At 44.6% G+C, this 17470-nt stretch overlaps 1 protein-coding gene across 3 annotated transcripts; it reads left to right on the forward strand.

The window, feature by feature from the left end:
• Positions 1-708: 708 nt before the first annotated feature.
• recql4 (RecQ helicase-like 4) lies at positions 709-16090 on the forward strand. 3 transcript variants are annotated; one of them, XM_015973611.3, is made up of 28 exons: positions 709-997; positions 1079-1112; positions 1188-1288; positions 1411-1557; positions 1697-1854; positions 2310-3111; positions 3186-3268; positions 3346-3445; positions 3514-3679; positions 3876-3992; positions 6783-6938; positions 7010-7102; positions 7171-7307; positions 7378-7461; positions 7528-7716; positions 7793-7975; positions 9542-9743; positions 9820-10013; positions 10087-10170; positions 12306-12443; positions 12524-12598; positions 12681-12819; positions 12886-13015; positions 13088-13254; positions 13323-13500; positions 13649-13808; positions 13917-14025; positions 15866-16090. In XM_015973611.3, exons 1-28 carry the CDS (start codon positions 914-916, stop codon positions 15985-15987), a joined length of 4332 nt encoding a protein of 1443 aa, XP_015829097.3. In that variant the 5' UTR covers positions 709-913; the 3' UTR covers positions 15988-16090. The 3 variants fall into 3 exon arrangements, with proteins under 3 accessions (XP_015829097.3, XP_070403579.1, XP_070403580.1); XM_070547478.1 differs by having other exon boundaries at positions 1718-1854; XM_070547479.1 differs by lacking the exons at positions 709-997; positions 1079-1112; positions 1188-1288; positions 1411-1557; positions 1697-1854 and having other exon boundaries at positions 2353-2535; positions 2619-3111.
• Positions 16091-17470: the final 1380 nt, after the last annotated feature.

Genomic DNA, 17470 nt, shown 5'->3' on the forward strand with positions numbered 1-17470 from the left:
TAAGCGACAGAGCCTTGAAATGGCTCATTGTGGAAGATGTTGAAAATGTCAAGAATAAAACTGCTGACATTGCTTAATGTGAGAGAGATTTTGAGCAAAGATTTCATAAATATGTTTTTTATAACACATAAAACTTAAAAAATAAATCCATGATATGTCTCCATTAAAGGTAATTAAAACCAGAAGATGCACATTAAAGGTTGAAACACATTACTGCAAAAGAACTGATTCAAGAGTGGGCTGATGCCAGAAACAGCCAAGAAAGTACCTTAAATTTCTGTTGCAAAGTTGCATCTCTTTAAAATTCAACAAAAACGTATATATTTTTAGTTTTGTTTTATAGTTTATTACACGCTTATGTCAAATAATTTATGTTTTATTATGTGATTAGTTTGAAAACTATTTCTGTCCCTTTAATTTTTACCTGGAAGAGCGTTTCTCTTTTGAGATTTTCATACAGCGAAAATTTTAAATTTTATAGTGATTTTTACATATCTATATATTTTATTATCATTCTTGAATTTACTAAACACAAAGTATATCTTGAAAAAAATTCAGGTACAGATATACATAGTAATATACACAGTTGAATTGAAAACATTTAACTTCTACGCAAGTGATATACAGATTGGGGGATGCGGTGATGAAAACTGGCAACACACGGACGCGCGAAAATCAACATTTAGCATTTCCGGGTTGATTCAAAGCGTCATAAAGGTTTTAAAAACATGATGTTCTTCGCCTTTCTAAGTGTAAAATACATTTTTTAGAGGTATTAAACGCTAACTAAGCGCATTACGATGTAAAACACACAGTCAGACTGCGCTTATTTCCAAAAAGAAACCTGTTTTTAGCCGTTAGCTTGACAAAAAGAAGTGGAGTCCGGATCCTTAAACCGACTGAATGGATCAACATGGATCGCTACAATGAGGTGAAACTTCTGCTGAAAAACTGGGAGCAAAGTTTTGTCAAACTGCACCAGAGGAAGCCCAACAAGGTGATTTCTAGATGTCCCGTTTGCTTATTGCTGGATTATTTACCTTTTCAGAAAAGCTAAATGAAGGTTTCTCGTTTGCAGGAGGACATTGATCAAGCTCCAGAACAGACAAAAAGTCAGTCCTAACTATAATCAGCACTGATCAGCTGTTACATGTCTTACCGCACTAATAATACGCGTGTTTTTGTAGAGCTATATAAGGAGTACCGCAGTTTAAAACAAGCCAAAGAGAACAGCAGCAGCAGGGATGCATCCAGCAGTCAGACTCCAGAGAGCAACACAACACCCAAGGTTCTGATCACAACTTCTTTGTTTACTGTAATTTATTTATTCTATTTCTTAACACTCTATTCTTCACAAATCACCTTCTGTTATTTACTAATTCTAAATAATTAGCATATTTTCTGTTTTAGGAGTCTGATTGTTGGGGTGCCCATCTGAACCGCAAAGCAATGCCGGTGTCTGCTCCCAGGCTGACTTCCCAGGACAAAGATAGTCTTATGGCGTCCCCTCAGTATTATGGACTAAAGCTTAAAAACAACCTTGCTGCACTCAGTAAGGTAAGGATCACTTAAAAAAACTGATCTGAGCTCAATTATTGCTATAAAACAGAAGAAATCTGTCATCTCAACCTTTAAACAAACAGGATTATCCATCATGTGTTTCCAGTGCACTTATTTATTTATTTTTTGACTAAAGGAGAGACCTTTGTCATTGAAGAAAGTACACCGGACCGGTCGAGTTCCTCTAAATTCTTTGAAAGATGACCAGAGCTTACAGGAGAACAGTCCCAGGTCCTCCACTGATGCAGGAAAACCTGAAACAGCTGATCGAGACCTCAGCCTCTTCTCTCCAAGGTAATTAAAGACACAAGCTGTCATGTTACGCACATAATATCAACCTAGTTGACTGATAAATGTGTCCTTTTGATTAAAATGCTGTAATATAACTTAAACGTGTTTTGTTGTGATGTATAATCTAGATTAGGGTGTCCAAACCCTTCAAGAGAAGGGCAGAAATTGTCAAGTATTTTTAATATATATATTTTTAACTCTAAAGTTATTTTTATAATGAATTTTGTATTTACACAGCTCAACAACAGGCCTAGAAATCATCTGGCTACATCGTCAGCCTGCTAGGGGCCACACAAAAACACTATGAGGGCCTCAAGTGGCCCTCATACCACACTTTGGATCTAAATCCTCTGGTTTTGTTTCATATTTATGGATCAAACGAGAACCAAGAACGGAAAATTTTTAAGTATTTTTCAGAAACTTGGTTATTTAATGAGTTTTGTGTGTTTTTGTTCCAGAGGAATGAAGCCATGTCTGGATTCAACGTCTCGTGAAGCTCCGGATTCAGCAGAGCCTGAGGAGCAGTTAGAACCATTTAAAGCTAAACCTGCTGATGATACAAACCACAGCTCCTCTCCAGCCAGATCTTCTCTCCTCTTATCATCTTTGTCTCCTCAGCGGCGCGCCGAAGCCACTGGAACGTTAAATGAAAGTGCAAAAGACGGAGAAGCTCCACCGGACTCGGTTGGTGTCGAATGTAGCCGACCTTTGGTTGGTGGTTTGGTGAGACGGCCTTCCCTTCCTAACAGGCTGAGCTTCGTTGACAGGAAGTGGCTGGAAAGGTGTCAGGTGTTCGGAGAGATGGAAGCTGAGGAGAAACCTGGAGGAGGCAACCAGGATACTAAAGCGGAGACAAATGAAAGAAAAGTACCAGAATCAGAAGGTGAAAGCGTGACAAAAGAGGAAAAATACGTGGAGGGTGAAAGAAAGGGATCAGTAGATTTCAGAAAGGAGAAAAATCTTAAGAATGTGAATGGAAGATGGGAAGGAGAAGAAAAAAGAGAGAAAGAAAGTGAAGAGGTGTTCGTTACACCAGGAAATGACGGTGAGAATAGTCCTAAAAGTACAAAGAAAAGGGGAAGAAAGAGGCAGAGAGAGGGTGGCGACACTGGAGAAAACACACCTGAAGATGGAGGAGTGAAAAAGAGACGTAAGAAAGAAGAAGAAAACTCTAAATCAGGTGATGGAGGAGGAGAGAAAAGAAGGCGAACCAAGAAAAAACATGAAGATGGAGCGGAGGAGACGGAGATAAAACCAAAGGTGAGGGAAAAAATCAGCATTTTTGTACGTTAATAAATAATTTTCATTAAATAAAATCTGTGATATCTGATCAGGTTCCTCAGGAGAACTTGTTTGGAGAGTTAGAGGACGAGTTCAGGACTTCCGGGTCGTGTCAAGCACAGCCGGTGAAGGCCAGGTAGGAACACGGGCGGCCCCAAATAAACACACCTACTTTGGCTTTGTTCTATTATCTTATTGTTGCGGTTTCCACAGAATAAGGAAAGGCGCAGAAGGTAATTTTGTGAAGATCAATCTGAAGAAGAAATCTCACGTGAAAGGATACGCTCTCCGAGGGATGGCTTTACGCAAACAGGTGCGGTTCCACCAGACTCGCCCAAACGTTCAAGAGCGTTACCTTTGACTGGTGTGCTCTTCTCACAGTTGTACGTGCAGAAATTCCAGTTGAAGGGCGAGCGTTTCGGTGGAGGCGGGGGCCGTTTTGGTGGAGGACGGAGGGGCTCCTTCAGAGGGGGGCTCAGTCGGCAGGGCGACACCTGCTACAGGTGTGGAGGAACCGGGCACTGGGCCGTCGAGTGCCGGGGACGAGGTGACGCCGCATCAGCAGCACTCCCACAGACTTACCGGTTTTATTTACAGCAAACGGTCTTGGTGCAACACCGACATTACTAGAAAACCAGCTGATTTATGAGATAATTGTTCATGTTGGATGGATAACAGCGTGTGCACAAGATCAGTAACAAGACCTATGTTGTTTGATCTCAGTCCTCTTGTTTTGTTTTTAGCTCCACAACTTCCTGTTTTGGAGGATAAATCCGAAGAAGAAGAAGAAGAATCATTTGAACTACCAACCCTGGAGGAGGTTGCCAGGGCGACGGGAACACTACAACCTCAGCCACTGGGTACGTTTGTTTTCATCCATCCATCCCCTTCTGCTCATCCGGGGTCGGGTCGTGGGGGCAGCAGCCTAAGCAGGGAGGCCTAGACTTCCCTCCCCCCAGCCATTTGGGACAGTTCCTCCGGGAAAATCTCCAGGTGTTCCCTCCCTGACCAGCTGAGAAACGTAGTCCCCCCAGCGTGTCCTGGGTCTTTCATAAGGTCTCCTCCAGGTAGGACATGTCCAGAAAACCTCACCAACGAGGCGTCCTAACCAGATGCCCGAGCCACCTCAACTGGCCCCTCTAGATGTGGAGGAGCAGCGGCTCTACTCTGAGCCCCTCCCGGTTGACTGAGCTTCTCACCGTATCTGTAAGGGAGAACCCAGAACAGCCAAGCTTATTTCGGCCGCTTGTAAAAAAAGAAAGAAAGAAAGCGTTATTTTATATAGTGCCTTTCAAGATAAAACTCACAAGGCGCTTTATAAAAAAAATAAATTTAAATATAAAACTGATTAAAAATATATTTAAAATGACAAAAAATAAAAATTGTGATTAAAATGTAAGGAAAGGGAGAGAGAACATGAATAGGAAAGAGGTCAGTCGGAGGATCCCGGGAAATTGCCGAATGGGTAGAAAGAGCAGAATAAGGAGAAGGTGATGACGAAGGCCAGCCTGAGCAGCTGAGTTTTCAGCTGCTTTTTGTTGGAGACCACAGACCTCAAGCTCGGGGGGAGTCTGGATCCGTGATCTCATTCTTTCGGTTACTCATGACGACAGGTGAGGGTAGGAACGCAGATCGACCGGTAAACCGAGGGCTTTGCCTTCCGGCTCAACTCTCTCTTCACCACGACAGACCGGTACAACGCCCGCATCGCTGCAGACCAGTCCGCCTGTCGATCTCACGCTCCAGCTTTCCCTCACTTGTGAACAAGACCCCGAGATACTTAAACTCCTCCACGTGGGGCCGGACCTCTTTCCTGACCTGGAGAAGGCGTGTCAGGTAGCTGCACACATAAAATTCGGTGGGGCGACGGTGGCACAGGAGTTAAGTCCTCGCCCCGTAATCGGAAGGTTGCAGGTTCGAGCCCCGCTCAGTCTGTCGCTGTTGTTGTGTCCTCGGGCAAGACACTTAACCCACCTTGCCTGCTGGTGGTGGTCGGAGGGACCGGTGGCGCCAGTGCTTGGCAGCCTCGCCTCTGTCAGTGCGCCCCAGAGCAGCTGTGGCTACATCGTAGCTCATCACCACCAGTGTATGAATGAGTGAATGACTGGTTGTGTTGTAAAGCGCCTTGGTAGAGCCCTGCACTGAAGCCCTAGGGGCCGACAACTGTGTAATTACCTCGGACACGGGCCGGGCCGGGCGCCTTTATTTTTAATCAAATTCATTAAAAAAAAACTGAAACACTTGAACGCAGCAGCACCTGCCTGCTTCTCACGCACCGTTAGCTCAGTTAAGGTGTGTGTGGTTCATAAATGCGCCTATACAAACAAATTCTCAAACAGCTGATTGAAACATGTGCCCCTATTCTAAAATGCCATTTTATGTCCACTTTGATGTCAGAAACCGTTTATTCTCATGAAAACGGCAGCGTTCTATTTTTCTGTGAATAAATTCGCTCTGCAGTTAAAAAAAAATACAGCATTCATTGCTGGTTTTTTCTAACTGGGGAGCGCATTTTCAGAGCGGCAGATAAAATTTACAGACGCTTTATTAATTGGGAACGTTTATTATAATCTGCCGCTCAGAAAATGCGCTCTGCAGTTAGAAAATTAGAATGCTGCTTTTTTTTTCTAATTGCACAAGAGCGCATTTTCAGAGCAGATAAAATTTACAAACGCATCCAATTAATATGGTGTTCGTAAATTTCATCTGCCGCTGGAAAAATACGCTCTGTTAGGAAAAAAAGCTGCATTGATGCTGTTTTTCTTTCTTTTCTTTTCTTTTTTCTTCATTTCAGAATACTTCTCACAGATAATTAGAATGCGGAGCATTCTATCACGCTAAAACTTTATGAAAGGTTAAAAAAAAAAGTCGGGCTCGGGTCGGGCCAGATATTCCTGAAAACCTTTTCGGACCGGGTCGGGCTGGGGCTCCACCCCCTCGGGCCGGGCCGGACGCGGGCTCAGATTTTAGGCCCGTGCAGGGCTCTACGCCTCGGGGGGGTTCCAGCACTCTAGAAGGCGCTATACCAAATAAGGTCATTTACCATCAAATTCAAATCGCTAACACTAGCATACAAAGTCCTGGGTGGTACGGCTCCCATCCACCTGAATCCTCCTGCAAAGGCTTACGTCTCAGCCCGGCCGCTCCGGCCATGGAAGGATCGTTGGACAGCAGTGCCTACACCACCCTCAGGACAATCCCGACTCTTTTCATGTATCGTTCCACAGATGTGTGTATTAGAACAGGGGCTTCCTTGTCCACTTTTAAGAATCTCCTGAAGACCCTGCTCTTCACAGAGCATCTTCTAAACTAGCACCCTCCCAGCACCCGTCCCTCACTCTAATGCACACTCCATGTTCGCTCCCCTCTGTGATTGATTACGCTGCCGCCTAGGATTGACTGAATAGTGTTTGATGGCTTCATGATCGCCTGTGAGTCGCTTTGGACAAAAGCGTCTGCCAAATGCGTAAACATGAACGTTCTACCCTTTTCCAGTTCAAGCTTGTAGTTCACAACTCAATCAGGCATCTTTTGGTGTCCAGGTGAGACTCTGCCGGGATTTACAAGCAAACCGAGGATGTGAGGTTGGAGTCAGAGACGTATTATGTAGCTTTTCCGTATTTCTGCTAAATAACAAACAACTATTGCAGCAACGTCCTACAGTGTTGATAAGGAGCAACAGGAAGTGGACACCGGCACTCGGGATGATGTGTTGCTGAATGTGATTCGCCCCGACTACGAGCGGCCTCCTGCTCCGCCCCCCATGGAGCCACTTTATCATCTCACAGCTGACGGAAAAGTTCGGGGTAAACGCTGCATTTAAACCCGTAAAAAAAAACATAAAATATGACCTTTAACCTTTTCTGTTTGCGTTCAGGAGCACCCGATGAGGTGTTTGCTGCTTTAAGAGAGCTTGGCTATCAGTCCTTTAGACCTGGACAAGAGAAGGCCATCATGAGGATCCTGTCAGGTACAGAGTAATCTATTACATCTGCACACATCTGGATATGGCTAAGCTGGTGTGTTCTTCACCTCCAGGCTTCTCCACCCTTGTGCTGTTATCCACTGGAATGGGTAAATCGTTGTGTTACCAGCTGCCGGCGTACCTGTACGCTCAGAGATCCAAATGCATCACTTTGGTCATTTCACCGCTAGTTTCTCTCATGGACGACCAGGTAAACACTCCGATTCTTCTAAAAGCAGAAGTAAAAGATACTAGAACGATGACGCAGGTCTTGTGTGTAGCTGTCAGGGCTTCCCGCCAAGCTCAAAGCAGCCTGCATCCACTCCAACATGACGATGAAGCAAAGAGAAGCTGCGATAGAGAAGGTAGCACAGAGGAGGTTGTTTAAGTTAGCAGTTAAAACACGATCATGAATAAGATCCGTTTTCCAGGTGAAGTCCGGCCAGGTGTGTGTGCTGCTCCTGTCTCCGGAGGCCTTAGTTGGCGGAGGTGGTTCAGGTGCGGGGTGTTTGCCCTCGGCTCAGGAGCTCCCCCCTGTGGCTTTCGCTTGCATCGACGAAGCTCACTGCGTGTCAGAGTGGTCCCACAACTTCCGGCCCTGCTACCTGAGGCTTTGCAAGGTGGGCTGATGGTGAAATCGCCATCAAGCGGCTAAATCTTTCAGGGTTTGATCACAAATGCAGTTCCTGCTTCTAGGTTTTACGGGAGCGCCTGGGGGTCCGGTGCATGCTGGGACTCACGGCCACAGCCACCCTGTCCACCGCGCTGGACATCGCTCATCATTTAGACATCAGCGACAAAGATGGCATCGCTGTGAGGTCTGCTGCCGTGCCTCCAAACCTGAATTTGTCTGTGTCCACGGATAAGGAAAAGGACCAGGTGAGGATCGGGGCTGAATTTTCATCCCAGTCCAAATGTTTCATATTTTTAAATCATTTTCTTGAGCTGGTATGTGCTAAAATGACAGGGTTAATGAAATGTCCATCAGACCCCGCCGCTGCCCTATGTGGCCAGAATACCGCATTTGCAACTTCAGAAGAAGAAGAAGAAAATATCATTTCTATAGCTCCTCTCAAGATAAAAACCACGAGGTGCTTCACAAAAAAAATAAGTTAAAATACAAAAAAGCATTTACAAAATGTTTAAAAATATGTTTAAAATGAGCAAAAATAAGCAAATGTAATTAAAAAGAAAGAATGTTAAGAAAGAGAGAGAGTGAACAGGAAAGAGGGAAATCAGTGGATCCTGAGGAAGGTGGAATAGGTGGGGAGAGCAGAATAAAGAGAGAGTGGTGATGAAGGTCATACAAAAACCAGCTTGAACAAGTGAGTCTTCAGCTGCTTTTTAAAGGAGACCACTGAGTCCACTGATCTCAGGCTCAGGGGGAGAGAGTTCCTGAGTCTGGGGGCCACAGCAGCAGATGATCTGTCACCTTTGGTCTTTAGCCTGGTGTGTTGCACAACCAGTAGGCTTTGATCACTGGACCTCAGGGACCTGCTGGGGGTGTAGGGACTAAGAAGATCACCGATATAAGATGGTGCTTGTCCATGTAAGGCCCTATAGACCAGAACCAGGATCTTGAAATGAACCCTGAAGTTGACTGGCAGCCAGTGAAGCTGGAGGAGAAGCGGGGTGATGTGGGTGTGTTTGGAGGACTTGGTCAGAAGCCGAGCACAGGCATTCTGAACCACCTGTAGACGGTTCAGGGAGGTTCTGCTCAGACACGTGAAAAGAGAGTTACAGTAGTCTAAGCAGGAGGAGATGAAGGTGTGGAGAACTGTCTCAAGTTCAGAGTGGGACAGAATGGGACTCAGCTTAGCAATGTTCCTGAGATGGAAGAAGGAAGAGCGAACAAGAGAACTGACATGAGAATCCAGGGTGAGAGCTGGGTCAAAGGTCACACCAAGATTCCTGACAGAAGGTTTGGTGTGGGAAGCAAGCTGACCAAGGGAGTCTCTGACTTTGGGAACCAGCTTGTCTGGGGCACAGATGAGGATCTCAGTCTTATCTTCATTCAGCTGAAGAAAGCTCCCAGCCATCCAGGTTTTGATAGAGTCTAAGCAGGTGTGTAACAGCTGCAGCTTAGACATCTCATGGGGCTTAAAGGAGTACCGGTCCAGTCTCTGTTGGTCTTGGTAAAATGGAGCTAACATGCCAGCGCTGGAGTCTGCTTCCAGCATGTCTCCTGCATGTTTTAGCTCATGAACACAGCCTATTTGTTTGATATAGAAGAGGAAACGCTGCTGTAGACACTAATGAAGGCTGAGGAGACATTTCAGCTGTTAGATTAAGGTGTTAAAAAGTCAAACACACAGCGAGGAGATAAGTTTCACTTTTGGTTTTACTAACAGAACACTAGGGGGTGTTAAAAGCAAGCCAAAACTGCATAGTATCCCTTTAGAAAGAAAATAAGCCTTTTCTTTACCTCTCTCTTTGTATTTCAAGGCTTTAGTTTCCCTGCTGAAAGGCGATCGTTTCGGTTGTCTGGACTCCATCATCGTCTACTGTACCCGGCGGGAGGAGACGGTTCGTGTGGCTGCACTGCTTAGGACCTGCCTGCAGGGGGTGCTGGTGAAAGAAAACACCCAAACAAGTAGTGGCAGTGAGGCTCAGAAAAACCCAATGGGACAGAGAAAAAAAGAACTGGGTTAGAAACTTTGCTCTCATGGAAGATCAGTTTTATTTTTCTTTCTAGTATTTTTTTAAATCTTTTTTTTTATCAGCGAGGAAGAAGATTCGCAAACCCCTGAAGTGGCAGGCTGAGGCGTACCATGCCGGTCTGTCCGGGTCAGAGCGGCGCCGCGTCCAGAACAACTTCATGTGCGGGGAGCTCCGGATTGTCGTGGCAACCGTGGCGTTCGGCATGGGGCTGGATAAATCAGACGTCCGGGGCATCGTCCACTACAACATGCCAAAGGTAGCAAGCGATTTACCACAATCACATTTAAATATAAAACCTCACCAACATCTTCTTATGTAACATTTTCCAGAGCTTCGAGAGCTTCGTTCAGGAAATCGGGAGGGCAGGGAGAGATGGAGACCCGGCTCATTGTCACCTTTTCTTGAATTCTGAGGTACGATATTGCGCAGCACTAGCAAATAGCATTAGTGAAAGTATTTAGACTGATGCAGAGTTGGCAACATCTCTTATGGACAAGTAGGTTTTTAAGAATGCACACATAAATATATAAATAAACAACATAAGATTAGAATAATAATTAAAACAATGTGTTTTAGCTCTGTTGCCTGGCTAGAAGTTCTTGTTCACAAATGAGAGGTTTCTTCCAGCTGTAATCACAGAAGTAGCGAGAGGGGCTTAAGGTGTAATACATTTTTCAGCCTCTAGATGGTGCCCTCTGAGAAAAACAACTCCGGATTTATGCAGTAATAAACCATAAAGGCACACTTGGCAGTTTTGCTAGCTTTTAGCACCCCCTAGTGTCCGTTAATAATTCTCTGTGGTTAAACCAAAAGTGAAACTCATCTCCTCTCTTCGTCTTTTTAACACCTTCATCTGACTGCTGAAATGTCTCCTCGGCCCTCGTTTGTTTCTAGAAGAGTGATTCATCACTAAATGAAACAAATCAGCTGTGTTCATGACCTAAAACATGCAGGAAACGTGATGGAATCAGACTGCAGCGCCGCCATGTCCGCTCCACTCCCCTCCACCAGCAGGGAGCGGCCAGGCAACTCTGAAGTTGCAAGTGTGGTATTCTGGCCACATAGGGCGGTGGGGTCTGAGTGACATTTCATTAACCTTGTAAAGGGTCATTTTAGCACATGCTGGCTCAAGAAAATGATTTAAAAATATGAAAAAGTTGTGTAGTATCCCTTTAGGTTATAATTTCCTTAATAAAAAATTTAAGAATCATTAAAAATGAGAAGTAATCTTTAAATTCAAGGTCTAAAGGTGCAAAAAACACCACAGACCCAATAAAGATATTGTGTGTGTGTGTGTGTATCTGCGTGCTTCATCGGGAAGTGCAAAATTAGTAGCATTGCATCCACGTCCTCTCATGCAGAGCAATTAAATTCAATCAATCAATCAAAGCTTTATTTATAAAGCGCCTTCCTGTCGGGAAGCCCAAGGCGCTGAAATTGGCGTTTGTGTTATTTTTCAGCATTTTAAATTCCACTAAAGGTTTGGATAGAACTACCGGTGAGGTGGTCACAACGCTTTATTCCCTCTGAGAATGTAAGTTTTTTAAAGAGCAAGTCACCCCCAAATCACTTCTTTTTTTTTTTGCTGATAAACTATATAAAGGAGTGTCTAATCGTGCTACAGGCACGTGTAGTCAATAATTTGGCACTTCAGTGCATCTTGGTTAAAATTCAAATATTCTGCCTAAAACTGTCAGTGTTGCGCCGTCGTCAGGGAAAAATTCTGCACTGTATTTGAATTTAAATCTGCCACCGCTATTGGCTAAGAGGTATGCTATGATGTCATCTGGTACATTATGATGTCATAATGCCATTGTGAGCCTGTGTGTGTGTATTTGTTAGCAGCTCTGCCCTCTCGGTCTGCCAAGCAACAGCATTTGTTGCATTTTTCAAACATGAAGTGGGAGTGAAGTAAGTTTCTTGTAGGGGGTGACTTGCTCTTTAAAGAGCAAGTCACTCCAAATCAACATTTTTTTTCCTGATAAACCATATAAACGAGTGTCTAATCGTGCTGCAGACACGTGTCGTCAATAATTCGCCACTTCAGTGCATCTTAGTTAAAATTTAAATATTCTGCCTAAAACTGTCAGTGTTGCACCGTCGTCAGGTAAAAACCTCAGCACTGTATTTGAATTTAAATCTGCCGTCGCTATTGGCTAAGAGGTACACTATGATGTTAGATGGTACATCATGATGTCACAATGTCGTGTGTGTGTGTGTGTGTATTTGTTAGCGGCTCCGCCCTCTCGGTCTGCTAGGCAACAGCATTTGTTGCATTTTTCAAACAGGAAGTGGGAGTTGAGTAAGAATCTGGTAGGGGGTGACTTGCTCTTTAATTTAATCAAAGTGGCCTTAAAAAGTCTTCCATTTGGCTCTCGTCACTTGAACTATAAAGTAATGTTCCTAACTATGTTTCAGAGTAGAAATGCACGGAAGCAGGAGCATGGGAGCATGTTTCACCTCAGCATCTGATACTTCTATGTTAAGATGTCACCACTTGTGTGTTTTAATCATGACTCTATTCATGTTTCTGTTTTTTGTCTTTCAGGGTAGCGACCTCCACGAGCTGCGTCGCCACATCTACGCCGACACCGTCGACTACTACACGATCAAAAAACTGATCCAGAAGGTTTTCCCCGCGTGCAAATGCAAACAGATTCAGCAGAAGCAGCAGGAACTCTGGAAGGTAACCCCGTCTCCGTCCGCACGTCGTCATAGCGACGCGGGAATCAAACCCAAACGATCATCTCTTGTTTGTGTGAGCAGGACGTTGAAGACTCTGAGCTGCTGGAAGTGATGGATGTGTGTGATGGACGAGGTGCGGCGCTCGCAGATGAGCAGGTCAGTAAATCCTAAATTTGGCTTTGCTTTCGGTGTTTTTGGCTAAAAGAAAATCTTAAGGTGAGGTTGTTTTTCCTGCAAGACATCAGATTCAGAGGGATACCTACAGGGGAAGAGAGGTGAAGCAGAAGATGGCTGGCCAAAGGAGCGAGTGTGTCACACGCATGAACGAGCGATTCCCATCCAGGAGACCGTGGAGGCCCTGGACATTAGAGAAGAAGGTCGGTATTAAAAGCAAATGAAACGTTTGTCGGATTCAGAGATCGTTTCATCCGTTTGTGTTTCAGGTTTAGAGACGCTGCTGTGCTACCTGGAGTTGCATCCGCAGCGATTCGTCGAGCTTCTCCATCCAACCCTGTCTCTGTGTAAAGTCCGGTGTTACGACGGACCCCGACAGCTCCGGAAGATCACTAAGATGTAAAAAGTTCACGTGACGCACACATAAAAGACGTCCTGCTTCTTTCACTAACTTATGCGTCTGCTCCGCAGCTGTCCTCCGGTTGCCGTGGCGCTGGCCAGGAGGAGAATGGCCGGCGAACAAGTGGAAAGGTTTAATGAGGTCGAGTTCGACGTCGTCGAGGTAGCGGACACTATGGGATGGCAGCTTCCCGTCGTGAAGAGAGGACTCAGGCAGCTGCAGTGGAGCACCGACAGAGGTCGTTTTGGGGTCGCGCTTTAGATCTCATTTACCGTGAACTTTGCTTAGCCGCCGATTATGTTTCAGGTGGCGGAAGGAGCGGCGTCCTGGTTGAATTCTCCTCCCTTTCTTTCCACTTTCGTTCCTATGGCGACCTGAGCGACGAGGAGATGGACAGAGTTTGTCACTTCCTCCACGGTCGAGTGCAGGACCAAGAGAGGACTCAGCTCTTCCAGCTCACGGCCTGTTTTAAGGCCTTTAAGAGGTACCGTCAGTCTGAATAAGTAGATTTGAAAAGGAATATTTGATCTGACCTTTTTTTTTAAAGCCGGAATTATTAAATAAATCTATCATGTACACAAATTCATATTCTCATTTTGTTTCCTGTTATTTGTTTAACTGTTTTTTTCCAGCGTTGCCTTCCAAAGTGTGATGTCCTGCATGGACGGTCTGGAGGAGAGTCGCAGTTTGCAGCTGAAGAAACTTCTCTCTGAATATTTTGACAAGAGGGACCGAGATCAGCGGAGATCTGCAGAGCAGCCAGAAGAACTCGAGGAGCTGGAGAAATATAAGGTTTAGCGTGCATTTACATTTTTCTAGAGTTTTTTTTTTTTTAGGATTTTATCAGAGGTCGTTGGGGTCATAAATGTGTGTGTGTGTGTGTGTGTGGGTCTTTTGCAGCTTTCAGAATGGGAGAACCAGATCAGAGCTGATATCAGAAGCTTCATCTCCATCCGAAGTGATGAGAAATTTTCAGGCAGAGCCGTCGCGAGAGTCTTTCACGGCATTGGTGAGGATGTTCTCTCACACACACACACACACACACACACACACACACGCACGCACGCACACTCACCTGCTTGTTCTAGCTGTCAGATTATCCAGCAGAATAACAAAAGTCTAGAGGAATGGGACCTTTTCACCCCTAGAGGTCAGTAGAGAACCACTTCAGACTAGAGCCCTGCACTGGAGCCCTCAGCCCGGAGGTCAGCCCGGCCCGACAGCCCGTGGGCCGGGCTTCGGGCCGATGACTGTGTAATTACCTCGGACACGGGCCGGGCCAGGCGCCTTTATTTTTAATTGAATTCATTAAAAAAACTGAAACACTTGAACGCAGCAGCACCTGCCTGCTTCTCACACACCGGCACCCGTAGATTTCTCCCTCTCTTTTACACGAGGGGCCTTTCCAACTCCCACCATGGGGGACATAAAGAGAAAGATCGAAAAAGGCGGATTAAAGAGCGCGAACAACACGAAGGGAAAAGCTCCGTTCTGGAGCAAGTTTGATATTATTACAAGGCTTCAAAATGAGCCAACCGGGTTTGTTCAGTGTGTTGTATGCAAAGCCGTTCTGTCATATGACAGCAAAAAAAAATACAGGTTCATCCCATCTCCAGAGACATTTTCAACGTTCATGCGGCAGCGGTGACGGACAGCAGAGTGTGAGCGATTTTTTTCAGTTTTGCAAAACCACCACCAGAAAGGGTGAAGTCGGAGGTCGCAAATAAATGCGTGAACGTCTGTTGCATGGACATTCAGCCATTTGAAACGGTTGCAGAAGAAGGTTTCAGAGAGTTAGCTCAAGAATTGATAAATGTCGGTGCAACATATGGCCGTATTTCAGCCAATGAAGTTCTCCCCAACCCGACTACAATCTCCCGAAGGTGCAAAATTATGGCCAGTGAAATGAGAGGCGGGGCAGTTGAGGAGATAAAAGAGGTGATGTCACTCATAAATATTGCCATGACTATAGATATGTGGACGGATGATTTCCGTAAAATGAGCTACATGGCTATCACATGTCACTATGTAACACCAACATTTAAACTCAAGAGCAAGCATGCTTCCCAAACCATGCGAAAACAGGAGATGATATCCGAAAAGAGCTTGAGCAGCAGTTGGTCACAGTTCTCGACTTTGATGCATCCGTTATGAACAACGTTGTCGGGGGAACCGACCGGGGCACAAACGTGTTGGCTGCTCTCCGTCCATACAGGCACCTGGCTTGTCAAGATCACCTGTACAACACAGTCCTCCGACATGCCCTAAACACAGATGAGCTGGCTGAAGTAGTCCCAGATGTAGGGGAGACCCTGTTGGCGGCCAAGGCTTTAGTTCGCTACCTGAAACAGTCAGGCCTCGCCTCTCAGCTGCCAAAAAACGTCAAACAAATGGCAGACTGGACAGCACAGTCTTCCTCACACTGGAGTCCATTCAGTCAGTCCGTGCAGAGCTGCAGGAGCTTTTTCAGAGCCGTGATGAGAGCGCACGATTGCGCAATGTCTCCCCAGATGTTCTTGCCTTCCTTGTGGAATTTCTGCGCCCATTTAACGACGCGCAAAAGGAGCTAGAAGGAGACAAATACCCAACACTTCACCTCGCTGTTCTCTGGGCCAACAAGCTGAAAAGCCACGGCCAGCCGAACGTTAGATTCTATGTCCCACATGAAAGTCAAACCGCTTCAGGAACAGTTCCTGTTTTTAAATGAGAGTTTAGCTTTTATCTTCAGCTAATGATGGTTTGTGATACGTTGACGTGTGTTTATGGTGGGAATGGTACGGTATGTTCCACAAATCTTTATTTTTCTCCACAGCAAACAGTTAAATAGTAATAAAAGATTTGTGTTGCAGGCAGTCCTTGTTATCCTGCTCAAATATACGGCAAAGACAGACGTTTCTGGAGGAAATACATCCAGTTTGACTTCAACCAACTCATCAGAATGGCCACTCAGGAGATCCTTCACTTCAAGTGACCCCATTCGCTCCCAAAACCTGGAAATGCTTGCATTTCTTATTCATTCACAGACTTGTCTTGTGCTTATTATATATGTATTTAACCCTCCCACTGTCTTTATGGGTGACCCCACAAAGAAAGTTGACCATTGAGCAGGATCGATGGTTTATCTCTTGGGTCCACGTGGCAGGGGTGAGGAGGGAGCACCACCTCACCCCTGCCACGTGGACCCCAAGAGATAAACCATCAATCCTGCTCAATGGTCAACTTTCTTTGTGGGGTCACCCATGAAGACAGTGGGAGGGTTAATACTTTAATTGTAATGAAATTTTATTAAATAAATTTGTCTATTTCTCTAGTTTTGTCTTTTCAGGACATTGATTTTTTTCCCTTCTCCGTCACTGAGTTCTGTTTATTTAGGGAGTGGAATGTAAGTCTTACATTTCTGGGAAGGAAATGTTTGGGCGGATGTTTCTGGTAAGAAATCATTGCGGTTATTTATTAAGAGATGTAAAAATACTCCTTTAGTCTGGATTTGTGTACTTTGTAACCAGCGTGGAATTTTGTTCCCCTGTAGTGGTGCTGGTTTTATTTAACGGTACAAGTGATAAGATTTAGACACTGTCGATGTTCCCACGCTTCAAGCATGTATGAGAATTTAAAACGTCGGAAAAGGTGTGCACAAGTTGCATAACAGGGTGTTTCAGTCCAAGGGCGCCCCCAAGGGGTGGCCTGGGGTGGCCATGGCCATCCCAAGAAAATTGCTGCACCCCCACCCCCAGGAAAAGCTAATGTTCAGTAGTAATGTTCAGTCAAACCATATATTGATCTTGTTTATTCAAGACATGATTGTAAAACAAAATAAAAATTTACAATTAATAAAGAAATAATAAGAATAAATGTAAATACATATATTTCTGCTGCTCACCATTTTTAAAAAGTGTTTATCTCCATAGTTTTTTTTTTTGTGAACACAGCAACAGGTGAATTTACCTGTAGAAATATATTTTTTAATGAAATTTGGGATAACATTTTAAATAACTGAAATGTATTTTTCTAAAATGTTTGCGTTTGTAAAATATAAGTTAAATGTTTTGGATACGTACTGTTATTTTAATAAAAACAAATAAAGGTGCAATGCAGCACATAGCCACAGACTAAATTCAACCAGAGTTACCACAAGGACCTATTTGGGGTGCCACCCCAAAAATGTCTTTGGCCCCATCTGGCCACCCCTATCAAAATTTTCTGGAGGTGCCCCTGTTTCAGTCTGGCTGAAACTCAGTTTAGTTTTGAAACAAAAATGCATCTAGAACGGCAGAACTTTAAAGCATTATCAGTGATGGGGAAATTGGCATTTGACACATTTAAGTTGCAAACAATTAACCAAAAAATTTATTCAGCCTAAAGATTTAGTCTCAAACAACAAGATCAGGCAGATTTATTTAGTTATTTTTTCTACGAAACCTTCATTTCCTTATTTCTTTTCTACATCACTCTAG

The sequence above is a fragment of the Nothobranchius furzeri genome, chromosome 19 (genome assembly GCF_043380555.1).
Source record: "Nothobranchius furzeri strain GRZ-AD chromosome 19, NfurGRZ-RIMD1, whole genome shotgun sequence".
Lineage (NCBI taxonomy): Eukaryota > Metazoa > Chordata > Actinopteri > Cyprinodontiformes > Nothobranchiidae > Nothobranchius > Nothobranchius furzeri.